A 22880-nucleotide genomic window follows, 5' to 3' on the forward strand; every position below is an offset into this window, starting at 1 on the left:
ACCATTGACATGTGCACAACATTTCCGTCTGTACTCACACAATTCTTTAGGGTGCTCACATCCTCTGGATGGTTTGGAGTAAGTATGAGATTTCTATTTATTATCTTTTGAAAATATTGATCTATGTATGACTAACAATGAATTTCACAAGGAACAATGTCAATAGGTGTTGGAAAATGTTATAAATACAATCTGTTTCCTCGAGATAAAACAGAACCTTGTCGTAATGCAGCAGAATTTTTAACTATTTAAAAAAATATTTAAAATATTTTAAACTATTTATTTTTTTGCTTTTTAGAGGTGATAATTTTAAAAAGACATGATATAAAATAACTGTAAAGGTTAATTAAAAAAATAAAAAGTCCACAAGTGTCTCATGCTGGTTTAGCTAGTCTAAAGATATTTGATTAGCTCTTATTCTTAAGACTGCTGTTTTATTTTTTAAATATTTCTATATTTATTTAATTTGCTATTCCCAAACCCCTTAATTAGATCTTTTATAGAACATCACTAGCATAATAATCAGCTTTTCCCTCATGTGTTGGTGCAGAATGTGCTACAGCAAGTAGACATGTTCCAAATCTCACCCCGGCAATTAATTTCTGCAGTCAGTAATTGAGGCACAACCAAACCCCATAATAAATCTACTAAGGGTCTAATTTAGTAGGGACATCAATAATGACACATAATTTGCCTGTGTGAAAAAAAGAAAACAGGCATACAATTTCTTTTGTTTGGAAAAAAATATAGTTTGATTCAGGTTTGAGCCTCCTACCCACACATGATGGTGGCACTATCATGCACCTAAATATAACATCAATCAGCCATGATGATGAGTGGGTGTAAATGGAGTTGTTTTTTTGTTTTTTTGTTTTTTTTGTGTGTGTCTGTGTGTGTGTGTGTGTGTGTGTGTGTGTGTGTGTTTGTGTGTGTGTGTGTGTGTGTGTGTGTGTGTGTGTGTGCATCTGCCCTTGTGTGCATAGATGTGTGACCACATATATCTTCATACCTGTTATAGTCTACTCTACTGTGTGCCACTTCTGCCAAATGGAATGCTGTCAAATGTTTTTGGAAAAACTTTTATTAGTCTATCCACCACAGATAAAACAGATCCAAGTTACTAAATCTGTGAATCCTGATCCACCACTGAATAATACAAGCTGCAAACATTAAATTAATAATGTCTGTTACCTAGGAATTCATTGGTAAATGTTTCTAAAAACAGAAGTGTAGTGTTAGTATAGTCTACAAAAATCACTTGATAATAGTGCTTAAAGTAGTAAACACTTATAATATTTATTATTGAATTGTTAAAAACTTGCCCAGTAACTGGAAAATTGTTACAGCATTAGGAAGGCACTCTTATCCAGAGCAATTAGCACATTTTTTTGCAGTGTATGTGCTTCCTTTGGAATCAAATCTGTGACTTTGGTGTTGCTCGCAACTGTACTGCCAGAAGAGCTCCAGGTAACGTTTACAGTTTCTTTCTTTTTCTCTGTGAGCAGATCAACATCTACTGTGGGCCACCTGTCCATTAAGACTCCTAAGGTTATTTGTGCTGTTCCCTCCTGGAAACGTTATTAAAGAAAAGTAAATTATTCTGTGTTAACACATTATATAGCCAGCTGAACAGGGTACTAATACCATTAATTAAAATGTACTCCAGATAGAGTAAGCCGTCAGTACAAAGTATCAAACTTATGTTGCACATTCTTACTGCATACTTTAATCTGAATTTAATATAATATATTTATGCTATCATTTTGCCTAAGTAATGAAAAGCATTACCCATTTTAAATAGCTTTTATCCACTGTTTATGAACACTGACTGCTCTATTAGGAAAACGTGAAGTCTTATATAGTCAAATCCTCACACAAGAGTCCACAAAGCTTAGTTATTGATCAGCCAGTTAAGATTATAACCGTTAAATAAACTTTTGTGTACTAGTTTAAGAAGTGACTCTTTTTTGCCCATGCTCACAGCTTTGCACACAAGTCCTTAAGGTTGCACTGAGCACTTCAAAAAAGGAGGTAATTATTCCTCTTAGGGATTAGCACTCATTAGCTCTTTAGTTCTGTTATGAGGCAGCGAGGAAGAGGTGGAGAGTGCATAAAAATGGAAGTATAATTAATAACAGGTGAAACAAATGCGCTGAGGTGGTTTGTGAGCAAACACAGCTAGCCATGCATTGTGGGTAAAAGGACACTTTGTAAGCACCCAGGTTCACTAAGGACAAGAAATACGTCAAACTCAGGAAATACCTAGCTGAAGGCTCTGGAGCATAGCCTCAAAAAAGCGAAGCAGCTAAGCAGAACCCCAGTGTTCTGCTGCTCTCCATAGTTAACATATTCTGAGGAAACACACTTGGAGTATTTAGAATGGTATAGAATCATCCTTGTATTTCAGCAGTAAAGGAGCTGCTGTTATTCAAAATCATTTTTGAAATCTGGACTCCCCAAAAATCTCATGTAGCTGCTGACACTCATAAAGTGTGCTGGAGCACGGATCAGGTTTTTCAAACATGGGTGGGTGAAGACAAAAAAAAAAAACCCAAAACAAAACCCCTACACTTCCTGTTCCTTTAGCTAATCTTTTTCTTCTGGCATAAAAGAATCCTAGTTCTTCACCACAACTTGATGTCGGAATTCGGTGTGAGATGAAACTCAAGGGACTTGTGTCACTAATCTCATTTGTGATGTACATTTGTAAACTGTTCTGTTTTTAGTAGATTGCTTCAGTCCTTTAGGTTGTTGCTTGGCAGGGACTCCAAGATTTAGAACTGTAGCTGGGCTCAGCAGGCAGTCTGAGGCTCCTGCCGGAGGCAAGTTCCACAGACAGATTTCGCAGGACATTTGTGCACTGCTGTATTTCACCATACTCAGATCTATATTCTTGAAACAAGGGTCCTAGTGTATACATATACCTATGTATATAGAAGATGTATTAATAACAGAAAATGTATAAATCTATATGCACATCATATAGCATTCATCACATTGCCTTTGTTAAGGATGTTATCAGTGTGCTTTCTCCTGGGGTGTGCTTTGATGTGGAGGTTTAAATAAAAAGACCCTGATGTGAGTTGGGTCAATGTGAGGGATAGCCCCCTTCATCTGTGCTAAATCACATGACACGCTGACTGATGGCATGGCAGATTGGATTGTTTCACACGAGTGTGTAATAGCAACACAAATCACATCACGCGCCCTCTTCATCAGGCTCATTGCACAAGTGAATTGGCTTGCAGCCCCGCAACTACCCAACCGCAACTCTTCTAACTCGGGCTCTGCTGTCGTCATATGACGTCATCACAACACGCACGCCGCACACTAGCGGACATGAAAAGTTGTGATCGCCGTTGAAACCTACAAACGTGCAAGGCTCCAGCTGATGCGCTGACGTCACACACGACACGTCAGCCCTTCGGAGTAAGGTCGAGTTGCAGCGTCTCCTGCCCCTGCTCCTCCTCGTCCTCCATTAAAGGCTAGTTCCCCGGCCTCACCTGTCTGCTCATGAAGATGAAGATGACGGGGTGGATGATGGTGCTGGTCTTGGCCAGGGCGCGAGACTGGCCATGGCTGTGTTGAGGTGTGGGGCTCCGAACGTCGCCAGCTGGGCCATGACACCGTAGGAGAGCCAGCAGACCACCACGAAGTCCACCATGAGCAGGACGGGATGATGGCGCTGTCGTCCCTCAGATTGGTTCATGCTGCTCACCTTCGAAAGATGGTGACGGTGAACACAGAGCAATTTGTCAATGGGTCGCTCCCTCCCAAAGCGGGTGAGAGGTTTCATTATCAGATAATGCAAAAAGCGTTCAGAACCTAAACAATTAACACTCTTGTGGGAAGAAAATGCTACAAAAAGCTAAATGGCAACTACACAGAAGCATAAGAATAAATGATCAGTAATTTAGTTAATTAAACTGGGTTCTGATTTTCACACCACATAACATTAATCAGTGTTTATATTTAGAGTGGGTCTACTTTATATTTTTGTCCTCTTTACCAGTGGCTGTGTAATATGTGTAATCCATATAATTATTCTATTTGTTTATCCTTTTACAGTGCTTAACAAACACCACACTAAAAGTCTGTGCTTACAATTATCCTGGCATGGAAAGACTGCCTAAGGTCTACCCATTCAAAAAAATTTGGCAAATTATAATTTCTTAAAAAAACAAAAACCTGCTTTCTTCAACCAAACACACACAAAGAAGTGGACATTATTATGGATGTCTTTAAAAAACTACATCACCCATGAGTCAACACAGCACACCTCAAAATTTGAGCTTCTAAATAGACAGCATGCTTTCCTATCTAATATTTGAGAGCACCACATTTACAGAGCCACCCATTTCCCATAAATGCGCCTATGGCAGGAGACCTGAACCTTTAGGTCTTGCTGCAGTGCTCATGTTTGCCTCTCCGCTGACGCATTCCATCAGATAAAAGCTCCTCAAATCTGACCATATCCATGACAGTCTGCATCACCTGTCAGTCAGCATGCGACACAGGCGCTTTTGACAGCTACAGGGCTGACTGTTTGCTTGTTTATCGAAAGAATAAACATGAAAAAACGATGAAAGGAAAAAAAATAAGAAAATCCAAACGCCCTCAAGATGTTTCTCTCATTGGCTTACATCATACATTAGCATTTCTTAGAAGCAGCTAAATGATAATTGATGTTAAGCTCCTGGGTTATGTAGCATCCAGAGTACAGCTTGAAACTCCCTGGGTTCAAAATTCTTTCACAGAGAATTCCTAATCAGTAATTAGAACAGATCTGTGAAACTGTTCTCACTTGAACTGCTCATTTTGCCTGATTTAACTAAAAATCTTCTAGATCCAACTCAAGCTCCTCCTGTAACACCGGCAGTGGCCTGATGCCAGCGAGAAACGACTGCAGTCCGAAACTGGATCAGACTCCTTGCAAATGTAAGGCGACTCCAAAATCAGCTTCCTCCACTAGCTGGCTGCTTGGTTTACAGGGCATGAGACCAAGGGAGTTTCATTTGGCCACAGCTGGAATAGTGTGTAATCATCATATGATTTCCAGTGTTGTTGCCCACAGGAAAAATAATTGAGCTCCATGGTAAAAGCCACATACTGATCAAATTAGTCATATGAGGCTATTTAGCTGCTTCAGTACTTTGATTCTTGAAGATAATTCCTTTTAGCTGTTTTGAAAGCTCAAACATTTCAACCCCATTATGAGCCACCACGAAGACATTCTGTTTCATAGCGTAAACAAAGCAATTAAATCCTAAAAGCATGTTTTCTGGGTTAATGACGTGGCCCTTGTTTCAAGAGCTCTGACTGAAGCAAGCACAGTAGTGAACCTCTTCTCAAGCTTAGGGGAAAACACTACAAACTACAGCATTTAAAAGCTCGAAGTGCTGTAGAAATCTACAAATGTGCTATACAAACTGTGAGGTCAAATAATCCATCCAGGATAGATGGAATATTGCTGAATATTTCTTCTAATATAGAATAAGAGGATAAATTTGTCATGTTAAGTAGCTGCTTTCAAACTCGTGTGGATTTTCACCCTGTATTACAGTATAAATATATACATTAATTGAGCTTTTCTACTCACAACACACAGCTAATGCACTTGATTTTCTTTAAGGCTGTTTCATGCTCTCTTCCAAACAGGCTTCTGGAGCCTTCCGAGAGAAGAGCGCTTTGGATGCAGAGATGCAAGCAGGTCAGGAAGGTCGCCTCCCAGAGCAGAAATGTCCGCCCACCTCACCAGCAATTGGTTGCTAATGGGAAAGGGGTGGGGATTGGTGGAAATTTTCAGCCTGCTGTTGTGATGAGATGAACACATCTCAGGCTGTCCAAGGCTGTGCACACGTACCTTCATCTGTATGATTCTGCCTGCCGAGACTACAGAGCAGCGGGCGGAAAGCATCTCTGCGCTGTCAGCCTAACGCTGTTCTGTTTGAACATCATGATGCACACTTTCATGTATTACCACTTCCTCTTTGCAGTCCATCTCCCCGGTTTGATGGATAGTCTAGAAATAACTAAAAACTAATAACTAAATAACCTTCTGCAACGCCCCCCCCCCCCCCCCCCCCCAAAGGGAAAAAAAAACCAAAACATGAACATTCCAATCCTTCAGAAGTTCACTTCAGGTAGTTGTCATAAGCACATCTGGTAATGCATGAGCCCAGCTTTGAGCTTTTACGCTGTTATGTCTTAAACGTACATATATCTGAAGATATGTTTAACACAGTCAATAGTTTGAACTATCTTTGCCAGGCTTTGATTATTGGCCACTAGTGAGTCTTGATTAGCCTCTGTTTAGTCCCATTCTTGTCATTTTCACTATTCCGTGCTGCCCGTCATCATCCAGGGCACAACGGGTTCCCTTTGAGTCTGGCTCCTCTCACAGTTCTTTTTCTCATGCCATCCCAGGCAGGATTTCTTTGCTACATTTACATTTACATTCCATTCTTTGCTACTGTCACTTTAGAGCTCGTTTGTGGGTAGCATATGCAAAAGTATGCAGGATATATGTAGAATACACAAGTGTGGAAGTGTGGTGTGAAAAGTGAAAACTCCTATTTTCAATAACTCCCTGAAGAAATGTTCCAAACTGTAAAAGTTTCATGCATCATTTGTACATCGTCCACCAAACTGCAGTCTGTTTAGCCATTTTAGCAATGAGAAACATTTTAGAGTGAACGTGCTAAGAGATGTTTATCATGCTCTCTGTCACTTGACTTTCAGAATTACACGCACAATCTCACACACGCATGCACGCACACACACACACACACACACACACAAACACAGACACACACACACACAAACACACAGATACAGTCTTTTCCTCAGGGGGAGGTAGCAAGAGATAAATACATTGAGAGGAAAAGATTTGTTCTTCTTAGAAATTATCTTAAAGGATCATATGCTGGCAGGAAGCTGCCATGTTCTATCAGTGCCATTCAAGGGTCCCAACAGCAAATACAGTCTAACCTCACTCATCGCTACCATGGAGACTCGCTATTTGCTCACCCCTGCCACTTGGGCTTGGTCTTTTGGGGTGTAGGCCTATGCTTTCTGTAAAGCTGCTGTATCACACTGTCTGACAGAATTGGACTATAAAAATACATTTGAACAAACCTGCATTGACAGCTGGCGTTCTGGCTGAGCTCTGACTTGTTTACTGAACACCAAAGTCACTGGCGAACTTTTCTTTGCCTTGTAAAGATTTTGTTCTGTTGGTAATGTTAGTGCGAAACTTCCTTAAATGTATAATTCCCATCCAGTTACAACCAAATTGATTATTATCAACTGTACGTGATATATTCTATTTAAAATGTGGATTTTATACCCTTTAATCATTTAAATCACTGAAGTAAATTGTGACTTAAAATATTTCAAATGGAACAAATGTATTTAAAGATACACCTTTTTAATCTGATGAATGATAGTTGATTCTGTACAACACACAATAAGTCCATTATGCAGGCTAACATTTGCAGGTTAAATGAGCAAGCTATTTGAGTGGAAGTGAAAAGACTAAATGCAGTAATTATCAGCTACCCATCCTAGTTACAGCAGTCCAAGATTTACATATATGTGGGTGGAAAGTATAAATCCCCTATTTTCTCTACAGCTAGCTTTATATTTAGCACATTTTAATGCTCAACTTTTCTCTGTTGCACTGCAAGAAAGTCCTTGACTGATTCTGTGCCCCATCTGCAAGGTTTACAATAATACGAGGGTTCATGGCTCTGGGCCTGGAGATCTACAGACCTCCAGAGTTTACACCCAACACACCTTACATGGATGCACCTCGCTAAGACACTACTGGAGGCCTTTATTGGCTTGGCCTAAAATCCACAGGATGATAGATCTCAAGGAGCAGTGTTGGGAACCTGTGTGATAAACCAGGACTTAGAAGGAGGACCCGGTATCTGACTCTAGAAGGTTGTTGTTAAAAATGTGTAAAGACCTTTGTGTACCTCAAGTAAACTCATTTAGACTATGAACAGTAAAGACAGGAGAGTGGTCAGCTGAGGCTGAAGAAGCTCAAAGGCCCAGCTCATAGCCTTCTGACCCGACAGTCTGGCTGGCTTTCGTGTTTTTTTAATAAGGAGACAGATGGTATTTCTGAGTGAAAGTTAGCACTTCACCAGGCACAGAAAGACTCCTTCTCTCGAAGGTACTCATTATTCTATAGCCCTGAGGCAACACCGCTCTGTGGATGGCGCAAATGTCCAGGCCAGAGCGACAGGGACATGAATGGCTTTAATTACACATAATTACGCAAATTTAAGATGCTGGGCTACATAAATAGAACAGAGGGGAGTGACACGCTTCACGGTGTTGGCAGGAGTGACACTGTAGGCCACGAGAGAGCCAGTACTGCAGACCCAAACAGTCAACTCCTGTCCTGAGGGTGACAAAGAGCATCTGGTATTTATATAGGACTGTGTTGAGGTCAGGTCTAAGCTCCCTTCCTGCAGTGTGGAAAATGCTGGCAAATACAGCATTAGCCCAATAATAGCACATCCAAAACTCCATCAGTGACAAGCAGAGGAGTGACCCTTACTAACTAAATGCTAGTTACAGAAAAAGGAGTGAATTATATAATCCCTTTACATGGGCTAAAGCCAAACCAGTGGCTGGCTTTACTAAATTGAGGTAGTTGGTTCTGTTTTGTGGGTCTAGCAGGTTGAAGGTGTACTGACTGGCACAGTGCTGTTTCCACAGAAAGGACAAACAGGTGTCCCCTAGAGTTTGGAATTTGGCAACTTCCCAAGGTTGTACTCAGTGTCCTCTGCTAGAGTTCACACACTGTGTTCATCTGTACCATTGTCTAGACATTTACCTACAACCCCTTTCAACTTATAGAGCATTATAGTACCTCTTTTGTTAACCTTGTAATGTTAAATTGAGTGCAACAACTGTTTACTTTTTAAATTCTAAACTGTTAAATTCTAAACATTCAACATATGTACATGTTGCACATGTTCTTCATTATTGTGCAGTAAAACATGCAAAAATATGCATTACATATTTAGAATATGCAAGGAAGCTTAGCAAGTTTGGGGGAAAAAAAATAACCACACCAAACAAGAAAAGCTTCTTGAGTCATTTATATATTGTGCCAGGAAACCTTGTAGATTGGTTTCTCATTTTAATGGGATTGATTCTATGTTTCATGTTTAGTGTGATGGTTGACAGGCTCACTTATTCTGTCAGGGCTACTCAAGGCCACCAACAGCAAATACTATCTTGTCCCACTGATCCCTACCTAACAGTCGCCCCGCCCCACTCACCCCAACACCTAGACTCCCCGTACTGCTATTCCCCCCCCCTCCCCATCTCTGCATCCTCACACTAAGCCACAGGGGTAGTGAAGCAATGCATAAAGTCTCAATATACAGAGAGAACAACAACAAAATCTACCTTTTAAAGAGGTGTGTTGAAAAAAATATTGGCATATGATCTTTAACGTGAACATAAAGGATCATAGCGTTAGAGTTTCTCTTTTTACATTTCAAAAATGTTCTGCTGGCTGCCACAGGACATTTTGTCTCTGTGATATTGATTTCTCCTTGACAAGTCCAAAGTACGAACAAATTGGACTCAAAGTCCCTGAGGAGTTGAAGCAAGCCTCTGCACTGAGTGTGCCCTTGTGCCTTGATGGAGTGGCATTTCTGTCACAAATAAATCTTTAATCATAATAAGACCCCCAGCTAGTACAGAACTTTAAAATTAGATCTTACAAATTTGGCTAGATAAAAAAGATAGAATTGAACTCAGTTTTCTATGCCAACTTGGGTCTTTTTTTACTGGTAACATTAGGAAGGACACTGTTTTTATCACAGTTGGCCCCTCCCTAGACTCTCTGTCACCTTGGCAACCCTTTCCTTGTTTACTTCCTGGTTTCTTTTCCATGTGCTTCCTTGTTTTGGTTCCATTCCTTAGTTTCGATTTCTCCGCTCCTCATGAGTTTCACCTGTGTCTTGTTTAGTTCTCATTAACTCATGTTTTTTCAGTCTTGTACTGGTCATTGTTGTTCCAAGCCTGTTTGTTACTCTATGTCTCATTTGTTATTGCTTGTGTTATTTGTTCATATCACTACTCATATTTGTATCTCTGCTTGTGTTATTTTGTTGTAATCTATTTTCATCTTTGTCCTTGTGTTGTTCCCTGTGGCTCTCTGACCCTGGATTGTGATTATGACCATGATTTTGGATTTGCCCTTAATAAATCTTGCTCCTCTCAGCATTTGTGTCCACCTCCTGTTCGTGCAACATTACGGTTCTTTCTGTTTGTTTTTCTGTTTGTTTGAGCATTAGACTATTGTGATGAGTTTAACGTGAATGCAGTCATCACTACTGCTGGTGTGTTTTTATTGCTTGTTTTGATATGTGAACATTAACCTTTTAGCGCATCTTAGAGCTGTCTACAGTTGAGGATGGATAAGATTTTCAAAAGCCCACAGACAACCATGTGAGTGGAAAAGCCAGTGCCACCAAATATGCATAAGAAATGTACAGTAAGAAATGCAGCAAGAATAAAACTTAACACGTATTGTCAGACATAACATCCCAATGACCTGTTTCACACATGATCTTAGCATGAATTGTTGGTATTATGCTTTTACATTTTCATTATTACAGAAGTGAAGTTTGTTAGCTTTCAAATTACATTTACTGTTTCAGAATGAGGCCATGCTCACTCATATTTTATTTTCTTCATTATTGGTGAATTCTCCAATTCTACAGAACAGTTTGTGAGCCAGAACATGACACAGGCATGAACTGGTCTGCTCTCTGGAAACAAACAGTAGCTACGTTTCCTTTCAAGTGATTTTTTTAACAAACATTGCTTTCGCACTTTAAAAAAAAATATGAAATGAAATAACTGGAAATTGTCAATATAATTCCACAAACGTCGACAACTGTTGTTCCACAGGTGTTTTACACCTGAGATTTTGCCAAACAAATCTTAATTGTAATTGTTTTTGTTTGAAAAAATAACATGTACGTATCGTATCATGTGGTAGGATTTCCCTCACACAAACCTTTACAAATAAATAGCTTATAATTGGACTTGGGGGGAGAGACAAGCGTGTTTCTTAGTCTCGTTCGTCAAAAACACATAACGTCAGTTCTTGACGGGAAACTAATTTCAGCCTTTGCTAAGAGCTGGCCAAAAAGGCTAGACTACTGGCATATCCTGCACAGTAAATGGGAAGGTCCCAAGAACCACTATAATTCTGAAGAAAAACAATACTGAGTTAAATTCTTAAAAATTATATGATTAATTTGTAGTTCCTCAGTAGTTAGCTTCTGTGCTAAAGTTTTTAACACATGGTTCTGTCACTAACGTATTGCTATAATGATCCGTTTATGTTTTCAGCCATTCGTGCCATTAGTTTAATTTGGATAGTAATATGCTCATCGTGCTAATAATTTGGCACAGTATTATGTACTGGCACCAGCTGTCTGAGTCCGTCCATCTAACACTTATCAGTTGTTATGGTAAAGTATGGCAAAACAAACGTATACAGTTTGAGATCATTTATATGAAATTTGTCAGCAAACCAAAACGTATGCGACAAGAAACTACGTCGTCATGCAACGCATTTTTATCGCTAAAAATCAGTTTGATAGAAACAAGCTGCTGCGCCTAAAACTTCACAAATATCTTTCACGAATTTTCATTTAATCACTTACAGTTTGCGCAGTAAGTCGATGGAAACGCAGCTAGAGCCATGAGCCTAGAGTTAAAGTGTCAGCTATGATCTTCACAAATTCACAAACACGCACGCACGCACACACGCACGCACCGTGACTCCAAAATTATTACTTTTTGATTGTTTATTGTCTGTTTTTGCACATTGAAACAAAAATGTTTTCAGAATTTTTCTATCACCTATAGTTCTTTTTCTTTGTGTACAGTATGCTCGCATGTCATTATGTATAGTATGTATGGTATGGAAAAGCAGAACCAAGGAAAGGGGTTCCCCCTCTGTTAGTAGACTACTGCTGGGCACTGAAGAGGGACGTTCCTGAGGCCAAATATAGTCAAAAATCATACATTGTACATTTTAGAAATAAGTTTGTACATTTTCCGAAGTATAACTTGTTTAGCAATAAGTACTATATACTTATTGTAAAGTCTAATTGCCCTGTCACTTAAAACACATACGTGTTAGAAAACATCTAGAAAAGGTTCAAACTCAGTATTAAAAGTACTATTGTAACGGAACGCTCGCCTCCCGCGAGTCACGTGGTTTGGCCCGCCACATGCAGTGGGAGGATCCTCGTTTGTGGCCACGCCTGCACACACCTGCACCTCGTCCTGTCTGTATGTATTTAAACCCTCGATTGTTAGTTATTGTTGATGTAGTCTGTTAATGTTAAATGTTAGCGTCGTCGTTATTACGTGTATTCCTGTTTAATGTTAACCGTTCCATGTTCCTTGTTTGTAAGACGTGTGAGTGCCGTTGTGTTTATATGTTAATAAATGTTCGTCCACGTCGCTGGAGCCTGTGCGTCCTGCCCCTCGCCCTTCGGCACTCGGGCCAAACGCGTTACAACTATAAACTTCATACATTTTAGTTTGTGCAACAAAAAAGTTCAGATTTTGTTGCGCAGTGTTATTCCTCTGTGATTTCACACCAATAATTTTTCAGGCAAGTGAAATTCAAGTGATTTATTAGTTTTGGTAATTAAAGTCTAATACACTCCTGCGGGACTGGTGATGCAAACGAACATAAAATACATCCTAATAATATGAATAAAAATCTATCTGGAGATCAACAACATGAAACAACTTATTCTATCCGAAAAGGGGGAACCTTCTTCCACAAAAGACCTACCTCAGCAAATCCTGAGAGCAGAGCCAGCATCTTAATAGCAGAGTCGGAAAATGGCAGGACGGGAGGGGGGGATTTAAGTGAGGAAGTCCATCTTTAATTCGAGATCTGAACCTCAGCATGAATACCCACAAATTTATACAAGAGAAATAAATCGATATGCAAAAGTGGGTTGAAAAGAAGGATTTGTTCATCAGCTCAAACTGTAGCGTCTGCAATTGCACTGCTTGCGAATGGAGATGCATACTTCCAGCGGGAAATGCAGAGGAGAATCATAGAGCTGGCCCATTCAATATACCTCTGTCATGCCTCTCGATATTTATGGGAGCTGCAAACCATTATGCTCTCATTACAAGGTCTTTCAGCCTGCCAGTGTACTGTGAGTACAGAATGTCCAAAGGGCTTCTGTTATTTGATTTGGGAATAAGAGGTGAGACCGATATAGACCGTTTTTATCTGTGTCAAAGCTGCAGTAAAGTATGCAGCCTAAATAGATTAACAAGGCATTTCATAGACTTACTTGGCTCGATAAACATCCCTCCGAGTAGCATAAGATATGCAGTGTTTCCATTTGCTGTTCCAAATCAAGTCAGTCTGATGGGCAGGAACATGGCTAATGTGGTTTTCCACATCTGTGGAGTGAAGCTAACATGAAGCTAACTGCTTATCGCTTAGCATATTCTTAATGGTGCTGATGTTTATTTGAAGGGATGGAGACCAGGCCAGCTGTTGCCTGTCACCTGTGGACTGTTCATCCCACTGGCTGGTGTGGCAGCGCGTGCAGCTGCTCTCTGGCCCCCCCGGATGAAACGCTCGGCAGCCTATGGGTAAATAACTATGCAAATTCATGCTAATGCCATGCGACCCGCACAAAGCGGAGACTTTAAATCTCATCACGCATTCGCTGTAGCATGGCAGCTGAGACGGCATAAGTTTGTTAGCGCCTGGCGGCTACAGGAGCCATGTCCAAAATGACTGGATGGCGCATGGACACAAACATGACATATTCCCATTCGGAGGCTGGAGGAGAAGCCCAGATGGCGGGTGCTGCTTGACACAATTATCTGGCTGCCTCAACTCGTATGCAAAACGATTTATCACATCTTAGAATCAAATTTTGGGCTTTTCGCTTGAACCGCCTCACTGATTGAAAAGCACGATTGAGCACACAAAGAATGCAACGCGCAAGACTGCCAGATACTAGCTGTCCATTACCACAAAACTGCAAGAATATTTTAAACTGCTAAAAATGTGTTCTACTCTCTGTGATTTTTTTAAAAATCCAAATATTAACAGGTACACAGTTGTGACTCTCCAGGGATGTAGGGCTGACTGATGTTTATCTACTAAATGTCTTTTAGTAAATGTTCTTCCCCTGGATGACACTGGCATTTTGTAAGTACTAAAGGTAAAAACTGTTGGCTTGGATTTGCTGCCAAATATCTGGTACAGTGCAGTTTGTCCTGACCATTGCATAGTGTGATATAGGGTGAAGAACACTGTCATGTAGGAGAATTAAGCTCTTCACCATTGGCTAAAACCAAATAGTGACAGCAGAAATTGTTCTCATTAAGTACATGCAGCAATTAAGGGAAGTCCAGTTGAAGGAGAAGTATCTTACTGGTTGATTACAAAGGAATTAATCTGTCAAAGGCACCCAGTGACTCATTTTTGCACAAACTGCTTGTGATTGTAATTCTCTTCAAAGGTTTTGTACTTTCTGCATTTCTTGTCCAAAAGAGTGTGGGAGACACGCAATATTATCGACACTGAACAGACTTTTTACGTTGATTTGTTTACAGTTTTCAAGTGCTGAAAATTTCACCAACTAACCCAATTCCTTTAATTATGCCGAAGTGGCAAATCCTGCTAAACCTGCAAGTTATTTGAATGACAAAAACAGGAAGCTGACACTAATCCACATGCCACACCTTCCTGTTTGTTCATTTTATAATATCTCCATAAGTTGAATAAGGACATATTTGCAGATGAATCACTTCCTTATTGTTCTGTGCCCATGCTACACCCCTTGTCCAGTGCAGCAGAGACACGGTAAACAAAAAGAAGACTTTGCTTCTGCAGTGTTATTTCTGGTGGACATCACAGCCACAGCATCAGATCACGCAAGGATTAAGACATGACACATCAAGGTAGTCTGTCACCAATGGCAAAGAAAGGTCGACTTTTATTGTCAGCAGTTTGCTGGCAATGAGTGATCACAGGAGGGAGATTAAAATATAATTCGATGTAAATTACTGGCCTAGAGTGCTGATTTGGAGAATGAGAAAAATAAGGCTTACATAGAGTTTGGTGTGGGCTCTTAATCAGCTTGTTGAGGGCTGGCCTGGTATATCTATGGAAGGCTGCAATGTTGTCCCTGGATTAAAACAGGAAATTGCCAAAGGTGGGATTGGTCTTTCCTACTATGTATCAGGCAAAGCAGCCAGTGCCACAATGTAACATGGAGCACTAATATGAAAGTTGTTTTCTATGTTCAGTGTGAATCAAATGTTGCATAATGTTTTTAGGTTATTTTTCAATCAATTAATTCTGCCTTTATCATCATAAATGCAAAATCACTATTGATAACGATCAGCAGACTTCATAAGTCTGACAATGTTCAGAATACAAACTAACAGCATTTCAGATATGTACAGACATCAGACAATTTTCAAACGTGACCAGAATTAAAAACATGCCAAAATAATAAATGTACACCATGAACAGTGGACATACAGGGCTTGCAGCAGAGATGATATAAAATGAATGCTCAAATGTCAAAGAAATTTGCACCAGTCTTACAGAGGCAAAGTTGACTGATAGATAAACATGCTTTCACCTACAAGAGCATGAACATTATGGCATGACCTATAAAAAATAATTTACTAGTACATAATTTGACACACGACATAATACATTAAAATCACTTTTGCATCCACTTGCATGGTAACTTATACCACAGTGGGAAGAAAGAACACTGCCTCTTTTGTTTTAAAAGATCTTGTTGTATTGTCTCCTGTCTCTTACATGGCAGTCAACTCAAATACCTTACATAATACAGTACAGTAAAAAAAAAATTAAAAAAATGTGAATCTATTACCAAGAACTTCCTTCCTATGTTTGGATGGCTTTGTCAGATGGTAATATGTTTCAGCAGAAGTCCATCTTTAAAGTTAAAACATGAACAGCAGTGCTGACAATGTACAGAGTACCAGAGAGTTACAGGCGTTAGTCCTTGGAGACACCACCAAACACTGTGTGGTAGCAGCATAGATGTGCTAGTGTTTGAATATATGACATCACATGAGTTTTAAAAAATAAGCAAATGGTGAATATTTAGGTATATTACGTTTCATACGAAGACTCCAGAAACAGCAAAAACATGTCAGTTTTAAATAATGTATTTTTGTATAATGAGTAGCAATAGAATAAAATTGTATATTAGTTTTTGAACAATGATGAAATAAAAACAGCGCTGGGAGGTTATTCAAGACTTTCAGAATGCCTCGTTCTTATTGAAACATACTGGATGTGGATGCTAATGTACAAATGTCAACCTAAGGAACACTGTACAGGCCAAAATACCCTTCTGACTCCTGTATTTGTAGTTTGCAAATGATACAAAACAGATGTTTTCAAAGATTCCACTACTGACATTTCAGTGATGCAAGTTTTGAGTCTCCAAGGCAGGTGTAATTTATTTCACAAATAAACCAGTATCTCTCTCTCTCTCGCTCTCTCTCTCTCTCTCTCTCTCTCTCTCTCTCTCTCTCTCTCTCTCTCTCTCTCACACACACACACACACACACACACAAAGACAGAGAAAGAGCGAGCATATAGCCAGATACACCTATAACTCCAATTACAGTTTGAACCACAAAACCACATTAATGCACTAATAAAGCTGATGTACATTACTGCATTTCAGTACTTGACCACTGTATTTCTGTAGATTCAGAACATTGATGTCCCTTTCCCTCTCTCTGAAAGCATGTGTGCATGTGTGTGTGTGTTTCCACAGTCCAGTCTACAGCAGGGCTGATAGTGTAATGTTTGTGCTGGTATGTCCACCCTCTTCCCATCCACGAGGGCTCAGTGAATGCCCAAGGGATGTCTCACAGCAGGTCATACCCTACATCTCCCTGGCTCCAAGCATTCATCTGTTTGGAACACATTACAGTCTTCATGGGCTACACCAAAGAAGGTACTGGTGAAAGGCTGTGTAGCAAGGTTGCCAATTTTTATTTAGAAAAGGTATCTATAAGTTTCTGCTGAGAGACCTGTTGTGTTGTGTGCTTGTGTACTCACAAGAGCCTACTACAAAGCCTGCCTAAATATAACAGACGCTTTCCTGCATGGTGCTTGTAAGAACTTAGTGGAGTAACATGAGGAGAATGCTAAACTGCGATGAACGTGTTAAGAGAAAGCAGTGGGTTTCACTGCAGCACGATAACATGAGCACTGGACTTTCAGGACTGTCAAATGTGCCTTCGTGGGAATCTCCATAGTGTTCCTGCTACAAGAAGCAGCAAAAGACAAAGCTCAAATCTCATTATGCCGTCTTCACGCTGTAGCAGCCTGCCTGAGGACTGACCCTGCAATACGTCGTGGAAGTGCTTCTCATCTTAAAGATGGAGGAAGACCATAACGAGGAGAAGGATGACAAATGATACATTTTATGCCTCAGTTTAATGATCCATGTGGTGAGATGTTTATGCGTGGGCGGTCTGAGACTATTATTTTTCTGTTTCTGCAGTTAATTAGTTTTCTCTCCTAAATGACATGAGATCCATCCCTAACAATTATTTATACCTTCACAAGGCAACATATGAATAGACGGCACCATTGTTATTCAGAGTGGCAACCTCTTGCTGCAATCAATATATATTCAGTGCGAAACGCTTCAGAACTTCTCTAGTGTGCCATGATGCAATGGTGAAAACATCCTAGAAAGATTTTCATTTCCAATCTAAGGGCAGCAGAAGCGGTGCACTGGAGCTCAGCAGGAGCCTGAGCACAGTGGCAAGTCCAGCCAGGCACCATTCATTCATACTCATTAAAGCAAAGCTGGTGCACTTGAGCTGGGTCATGTGTTTAGGAAGACTATAGACCTGACAGAACCACAGAAAGAACGGTCCACCCTTCCCTAGTAATGACACCAACAGTACGGTAGAACACGTCAACATCTGCAAAGGCTGATGGGGAATGCAAATTTACTAAGCAGCACTGGGGCTACTCACCACAACACGCCAACTGGACCTGCTGTAGTATGCGTGATTTAATGAGACCACGATGGTGGCGGTTCAGAGGCTGTAAGGAGATGTGACTTGAGCTGGTGTACAAAGACATTGTCTGTCTACTTCATGTCTCACTCCTTGGTTTTTACTGCATATTTATCTTGAGCACTCTCAAAGTACCGCCTAGCAAGCAGCTAGCTAACGGTCAATCGTTTTGTCTACCATCACTACTAAGTGACGTCATTTAGAAGACTACTCATCATTTATGACTTATTTGATTATTTGGAATACAAACTTGGCACTTATATGTACATCAGATGCAAAGGGTAAATTAATCAAACACAATATTGTGAAATGACGCTGTAGCACATCTATATATCTGCCCAGTTCATGCCATTAAGCAACAACTGTGCTTTTTTTTTGCATATTAAACGTATTAACCACACTTAGGGAGCAGATGGTATCATAACTTACAGTAGTCTCTTTACAGTACTCTCTAAGCCCCAAATGGAGCACAACACTGCAGGAAAGTAACTGCAGGGCAAACACATACTGTACAATACACCACACAGACACACAGAGACCCACACACACACACAGTCCGGCCTCTATTGACACCCTTTCCATCATATGGTCATTCATTACCATTAGCTCACTGTACGTGTCATGTGTCAGAGTTTAATGAAGAATTGATTTTGCTCAAACCATGTCCTACAGTCTGAGAAGAACTTTAGTAAATAGGGGAATGGGACATATTCACTTGCTTCATTTGTGTAACACTGTGCAAGGTGGGACACCTGATGTGCAGGACAGAACCCCAAACTGACCCGTATTTGTTTCCTTCTTACACAACGGGGAACTTAGGTTGTTATTGCTAAACTGAGATTTCAAACATTTTACTGGATGCAATGGGAAGCTGAGTGAATAAGAGGCAATGTTGCATAGCCTGCTGATATTGTAGGACTGTCTGGGAGATTTCACATTTCTACAAACATTTCTAAAACAATGGACCAATTCAAAAACATAATTGGCAGATGTGGTTCCTAAATCCCTCCATATGCTGGTACAATGACTTCTAATTCATTCAAAAATAAAGACGCAGATTTGAGAATTAGTTCAAGAGAATAGCTAGTCCTGTTCATTAATGCAGGTAACATTATCAAGCATAATTGAAGCACCCACTGGAGAATGTCTGACTAGTACACAAAAACTCAAATTTCTATGCAGTTTTTTAGGGGTGATTATGTAATTGCCCTACTCTCTTTTACATACTAGCATTTGAAATCTATACCATTACATCCAAACCATACATTATTCGATATATGCAAATTGAAATCCATTATTATGCAAGATGAGGTGTGAAACCATTACAACCCAGTGCTGATCTCACACCACGTGGCATCTTGCAGCACCTGTAAGATAAAGTTGTTTTTCTGTATTACTTTGTCCTTGGTGGTGAGATGATGAACAAAGGCAGAAACTCACAAAGGAGGCTTCAGTTCTCTTAACAAACATGGTCTTACTTCATACTCTCCAGTACTGATGAAGCTGTAGCCTTTATGCCTACTACAACGATGACCCAGAAAAATCCGCCTTACACGAACTCAGTGGCCTTATGGTAACTGCGCCAGGGTCTGCAAGGGCCTTTGGAGAGGCCTGCAGAGGCCTCCATTCCACAGATCACTTCATAAGTAATACAAAATCTATTTTTTATATTATTAATATTTCTAATTCAGTGTTTAAACCTTTTTGCCTGCAGACACTCTTTTTATTTACGTGTTTGCCTGCTGTCTGAGCTGGATAAGAGAAGAGCAAGAAGATGAGATCAATATGAGTCCATTTCCTCCATAGGGAAATTATTTTTGTCTATTGTACAAGCACTTTTTATAATTTATGTTTTCAGTGATACAGTAATTACTGCTTTGCAACACTGGACACACGCAACATGGCTTACATAAAAGGCCCACCACTATCACCAAAAAAACCTCTGAAAGATGAAGGACAAACTTGAGTGTTGTGACTCACCTGTTTGGTGTCATGCAGATGCATACTGTCAATGGCAATGATGAGGAACAGAGGCACAAGTGGATAAAGAGGCAGATGATGTAGATGTTCTTGGTTTGGCCATCCAGTCTGCTGAACAGGCGGTGCCAGGGACCTCTGGACTGTAGCAGCTCCACCCGAAGAAAGGGGCAGAGTCCAGACCAGGAAAATGCCACTGCTACTGCTACCTTCCTGTAGTTAGTGGCATCTTTTTCTGCTAGGCCCATCATGGTACGGCATCGCTCATGTGGGAGCATAGCCAAGGAGATGAGGGACGCCATGCCTGCAGGCCAAAGACACATGCATGCATTTTTCAAAAGCTTGAGCCTTTTTTAATGGTGCAAAATGTCTTCACAGTCTCTCCTGGGCCATAACAGGCTGTGTTACAATATGATGCAACTCAACAGGTGGCTAAGGCTTATATAGTCATACAGTTATCTTCTACTTTCTGCTGAGAGTAAAGGAAATGTTCATTGTTGGCTGGAGAGGTCAGCCATATGAAAGAAAAACAAATGAGTTACAAAGCCTAGGTTAAATGCTGAACCTAAGGTCACAGCTTTGGTGCCTCCTCTGGGTCTTAGATGTGTGCTCTGATCCGAGAATGATCCACAAGCCTGCCTTTCATAGCCATTGATTTCCAATAATAGCTTTAGGCAGGCTACAGCAATGGTGTATATAAAAGGCACCTAATGACCACTCTTCATTCTATCCTCAAAAAATGCATCCATGAAAATGACTGTATAGGAAATTATCTAGCAGGACCTCTTTGGTGTGCTTATAAGGCTCCATGTAGGTGTTGTGTACAACAGAAATAAAAAACGTTTGAAAAGACCATCAATACATGCTGCTTCATAACTGTTACCATCTTTATAAGACATCTTCATTTAATCTTTTCAGCAAACATTGGAGATTAGTACCTTATTTAAGTGGAGAGTTAGACCGAGCAGTCATTCCCTATCTGCTTCCTTGGGGCCCTATGCTCCATACACTTCTGCATTTTCCAAACAACAAGCCCTTATGAGCTAAAACAACAAGCCCTTATGAGCTATGACTGAGGTGAGTTAAGGAAAGAGAAATAGGAAAATGCATAAAATATGAAGGGCATGAGCTCAATACTGCATTCAAGCATGAAGTCATTGCTCTGTTTATAAGCATGAGGTCACTGCTGTGTTCATTAGCATGAGGTCACCGCTGTATTCAAGAACATAGGTTCACCACTGTGTTCAAGAGCATGAGGTCACCACTGTTTCAAGAGCATGGGTTCGCCACTGTGTTCAAGAGCATGAGGTCACTGCTGTGTTCAAGACCACAAGGTTACTGCTGTGTTCAAGAGCATGAGGTCACCTATGTGTTCAACAGCATGAGGTCACCACTGCATTCAAGCCTGCTCTGCACTGTTGGTCCCATCAGCTCTACTGTTAAAACTAATTATTTATTTTACCTTGCAGATGTTAAGCAAGGGTTTAAGCTTCCAAAAGCATCTACACTATTTTTGACATTATTGCATAAGCTTAATTCTTCAGTGTGCAAAGAAGAAAAGGTCAATCTTAAGGAACTATTTAAAGGGCAAAGAATTTGCTTCATAGGTTTTAGACATTCGAGGTTTAGAGGTAATTCATCACAGGGTTTAACAATACTGTCTGCATTTTAATGTAAATCAAATGTTCTGTGTGCAAAGAGATCAAAGGGAAAATGGATTTAAAAAGAAGAAAAAAAATAGGCTTGTTCTTGCTTAACATTTAGAACTTTATATCTAGCACGGTTTCCCTGTTGTATGTATTATTTTGCTTCCATTTCTTAGTTTCGTTTTCTCCACCCCTTGTTTGGTATTCCTCCTTTCTAGTATTGTTAAGTTCATGCATTTAAACCCTGTGTTGTTCTCCGTGTCTTGGCTGTTCATTGACTGTATGGATGTTTGAATGACTGTATTTATGTGTTTGAAAGCCCGTATCCGTAAGTTTGTACTCCGTGCCTTTGTGTTTATCCTAGCCTCGGTTATAGCCTGCTTCCCTTGTTTGTCTTCGTGTGTTTTTTTGTGTATCACGTAGCCCCATACTCCACGTATTGGCTCAATGACCCTGGACCATTATAACGACTCTGAATCAGGATTTACCCCTAATAAATCTCGCTCTTCTCCGCACTTGCGTCCTTACCGCTCACCGTTACGACATCACAAAGGTTTAAAGGTCTCAGTTGATTTATGTTGAATGCAATCAATATCAGATGTCAAACTGACAATTAATTTCAGTCTTCCTGTGATCTAGTGTTTGAGAGCAATCTTCTTTGACTTTAAGTGACGAAACGGTTACTTCTGTGGGTCACAGTTAGAAGTTAATAGAGATATTTGTAATGTTTTAATAACAATGAACTTTAGAAATGCTTTTGTTATGATTTTAATTTGCTTAAAATCTTTGGACCTAAAATTTCGTAAGGATTATAACCTTGTGGAGAACGGCAAGCCGGTGAAGTAGGCAGTAGGCAGTGCGTTCTTTGAGCAAAACAAATGAAACTTGACCGAAGAAATTCTTGCAAGTGGGTTGGTTGCTTGAATTGTCACAATGTGCCCACCCAACAAAACTATGTTCCGTCTCGTTAGGGAAATGTTTCGATGAGGTGATTTGTTTGACGTTCCCTTAGTAGGAATGTAGCGATTCTGAATTACCGGCGGGGCGAGGACAAAAGGCCTCCAGTTTGCGGCACGGGGCGTGGCGGAATGGAGTGGTCCCGCTGGAGCTGGGTCGAGC

The 22880-nt window shown here is 40.3% G+C and overlaps 1 protein-coding gene across 1 annotated transcript in view; it reads right to left on the reverse strand.

Annotated features, from left to right (window-relative positions):
• Positions 1-3485: 3485 nt before the first annotated feature.
• Positions 3486-22880, reverse strand: part of tmtopsa (teleost multiple tissue opsin a) — a 43892-nt gene continuing 24497 nt past the window's right edge. The window contains 3 exon segments of the mRNA XM_035528111.1: positions 3486-3613; positions 15157-15233; positions 20119-20419. Coding sequence (XP_035384004.1) covers positions 3486-3613; positions 15157-15233; positions 20119-20419 — 506 coding nt within the window.

This window comes from Electrophorus electricus, chromosome 7 (genome assembly GCF_013358815.1).
Source record: "Electrophorus electricus isolate fEleEle1 chromosome 7, fEleEle1.pri, whole genome shotgun sequence".
Lineage (NCBI taxonomy): Eukaryota > Metazoa > Chordata > Actinopteri > Gymnotiformes > Gymnotidae > Electrophorus > Electrophorus electricus.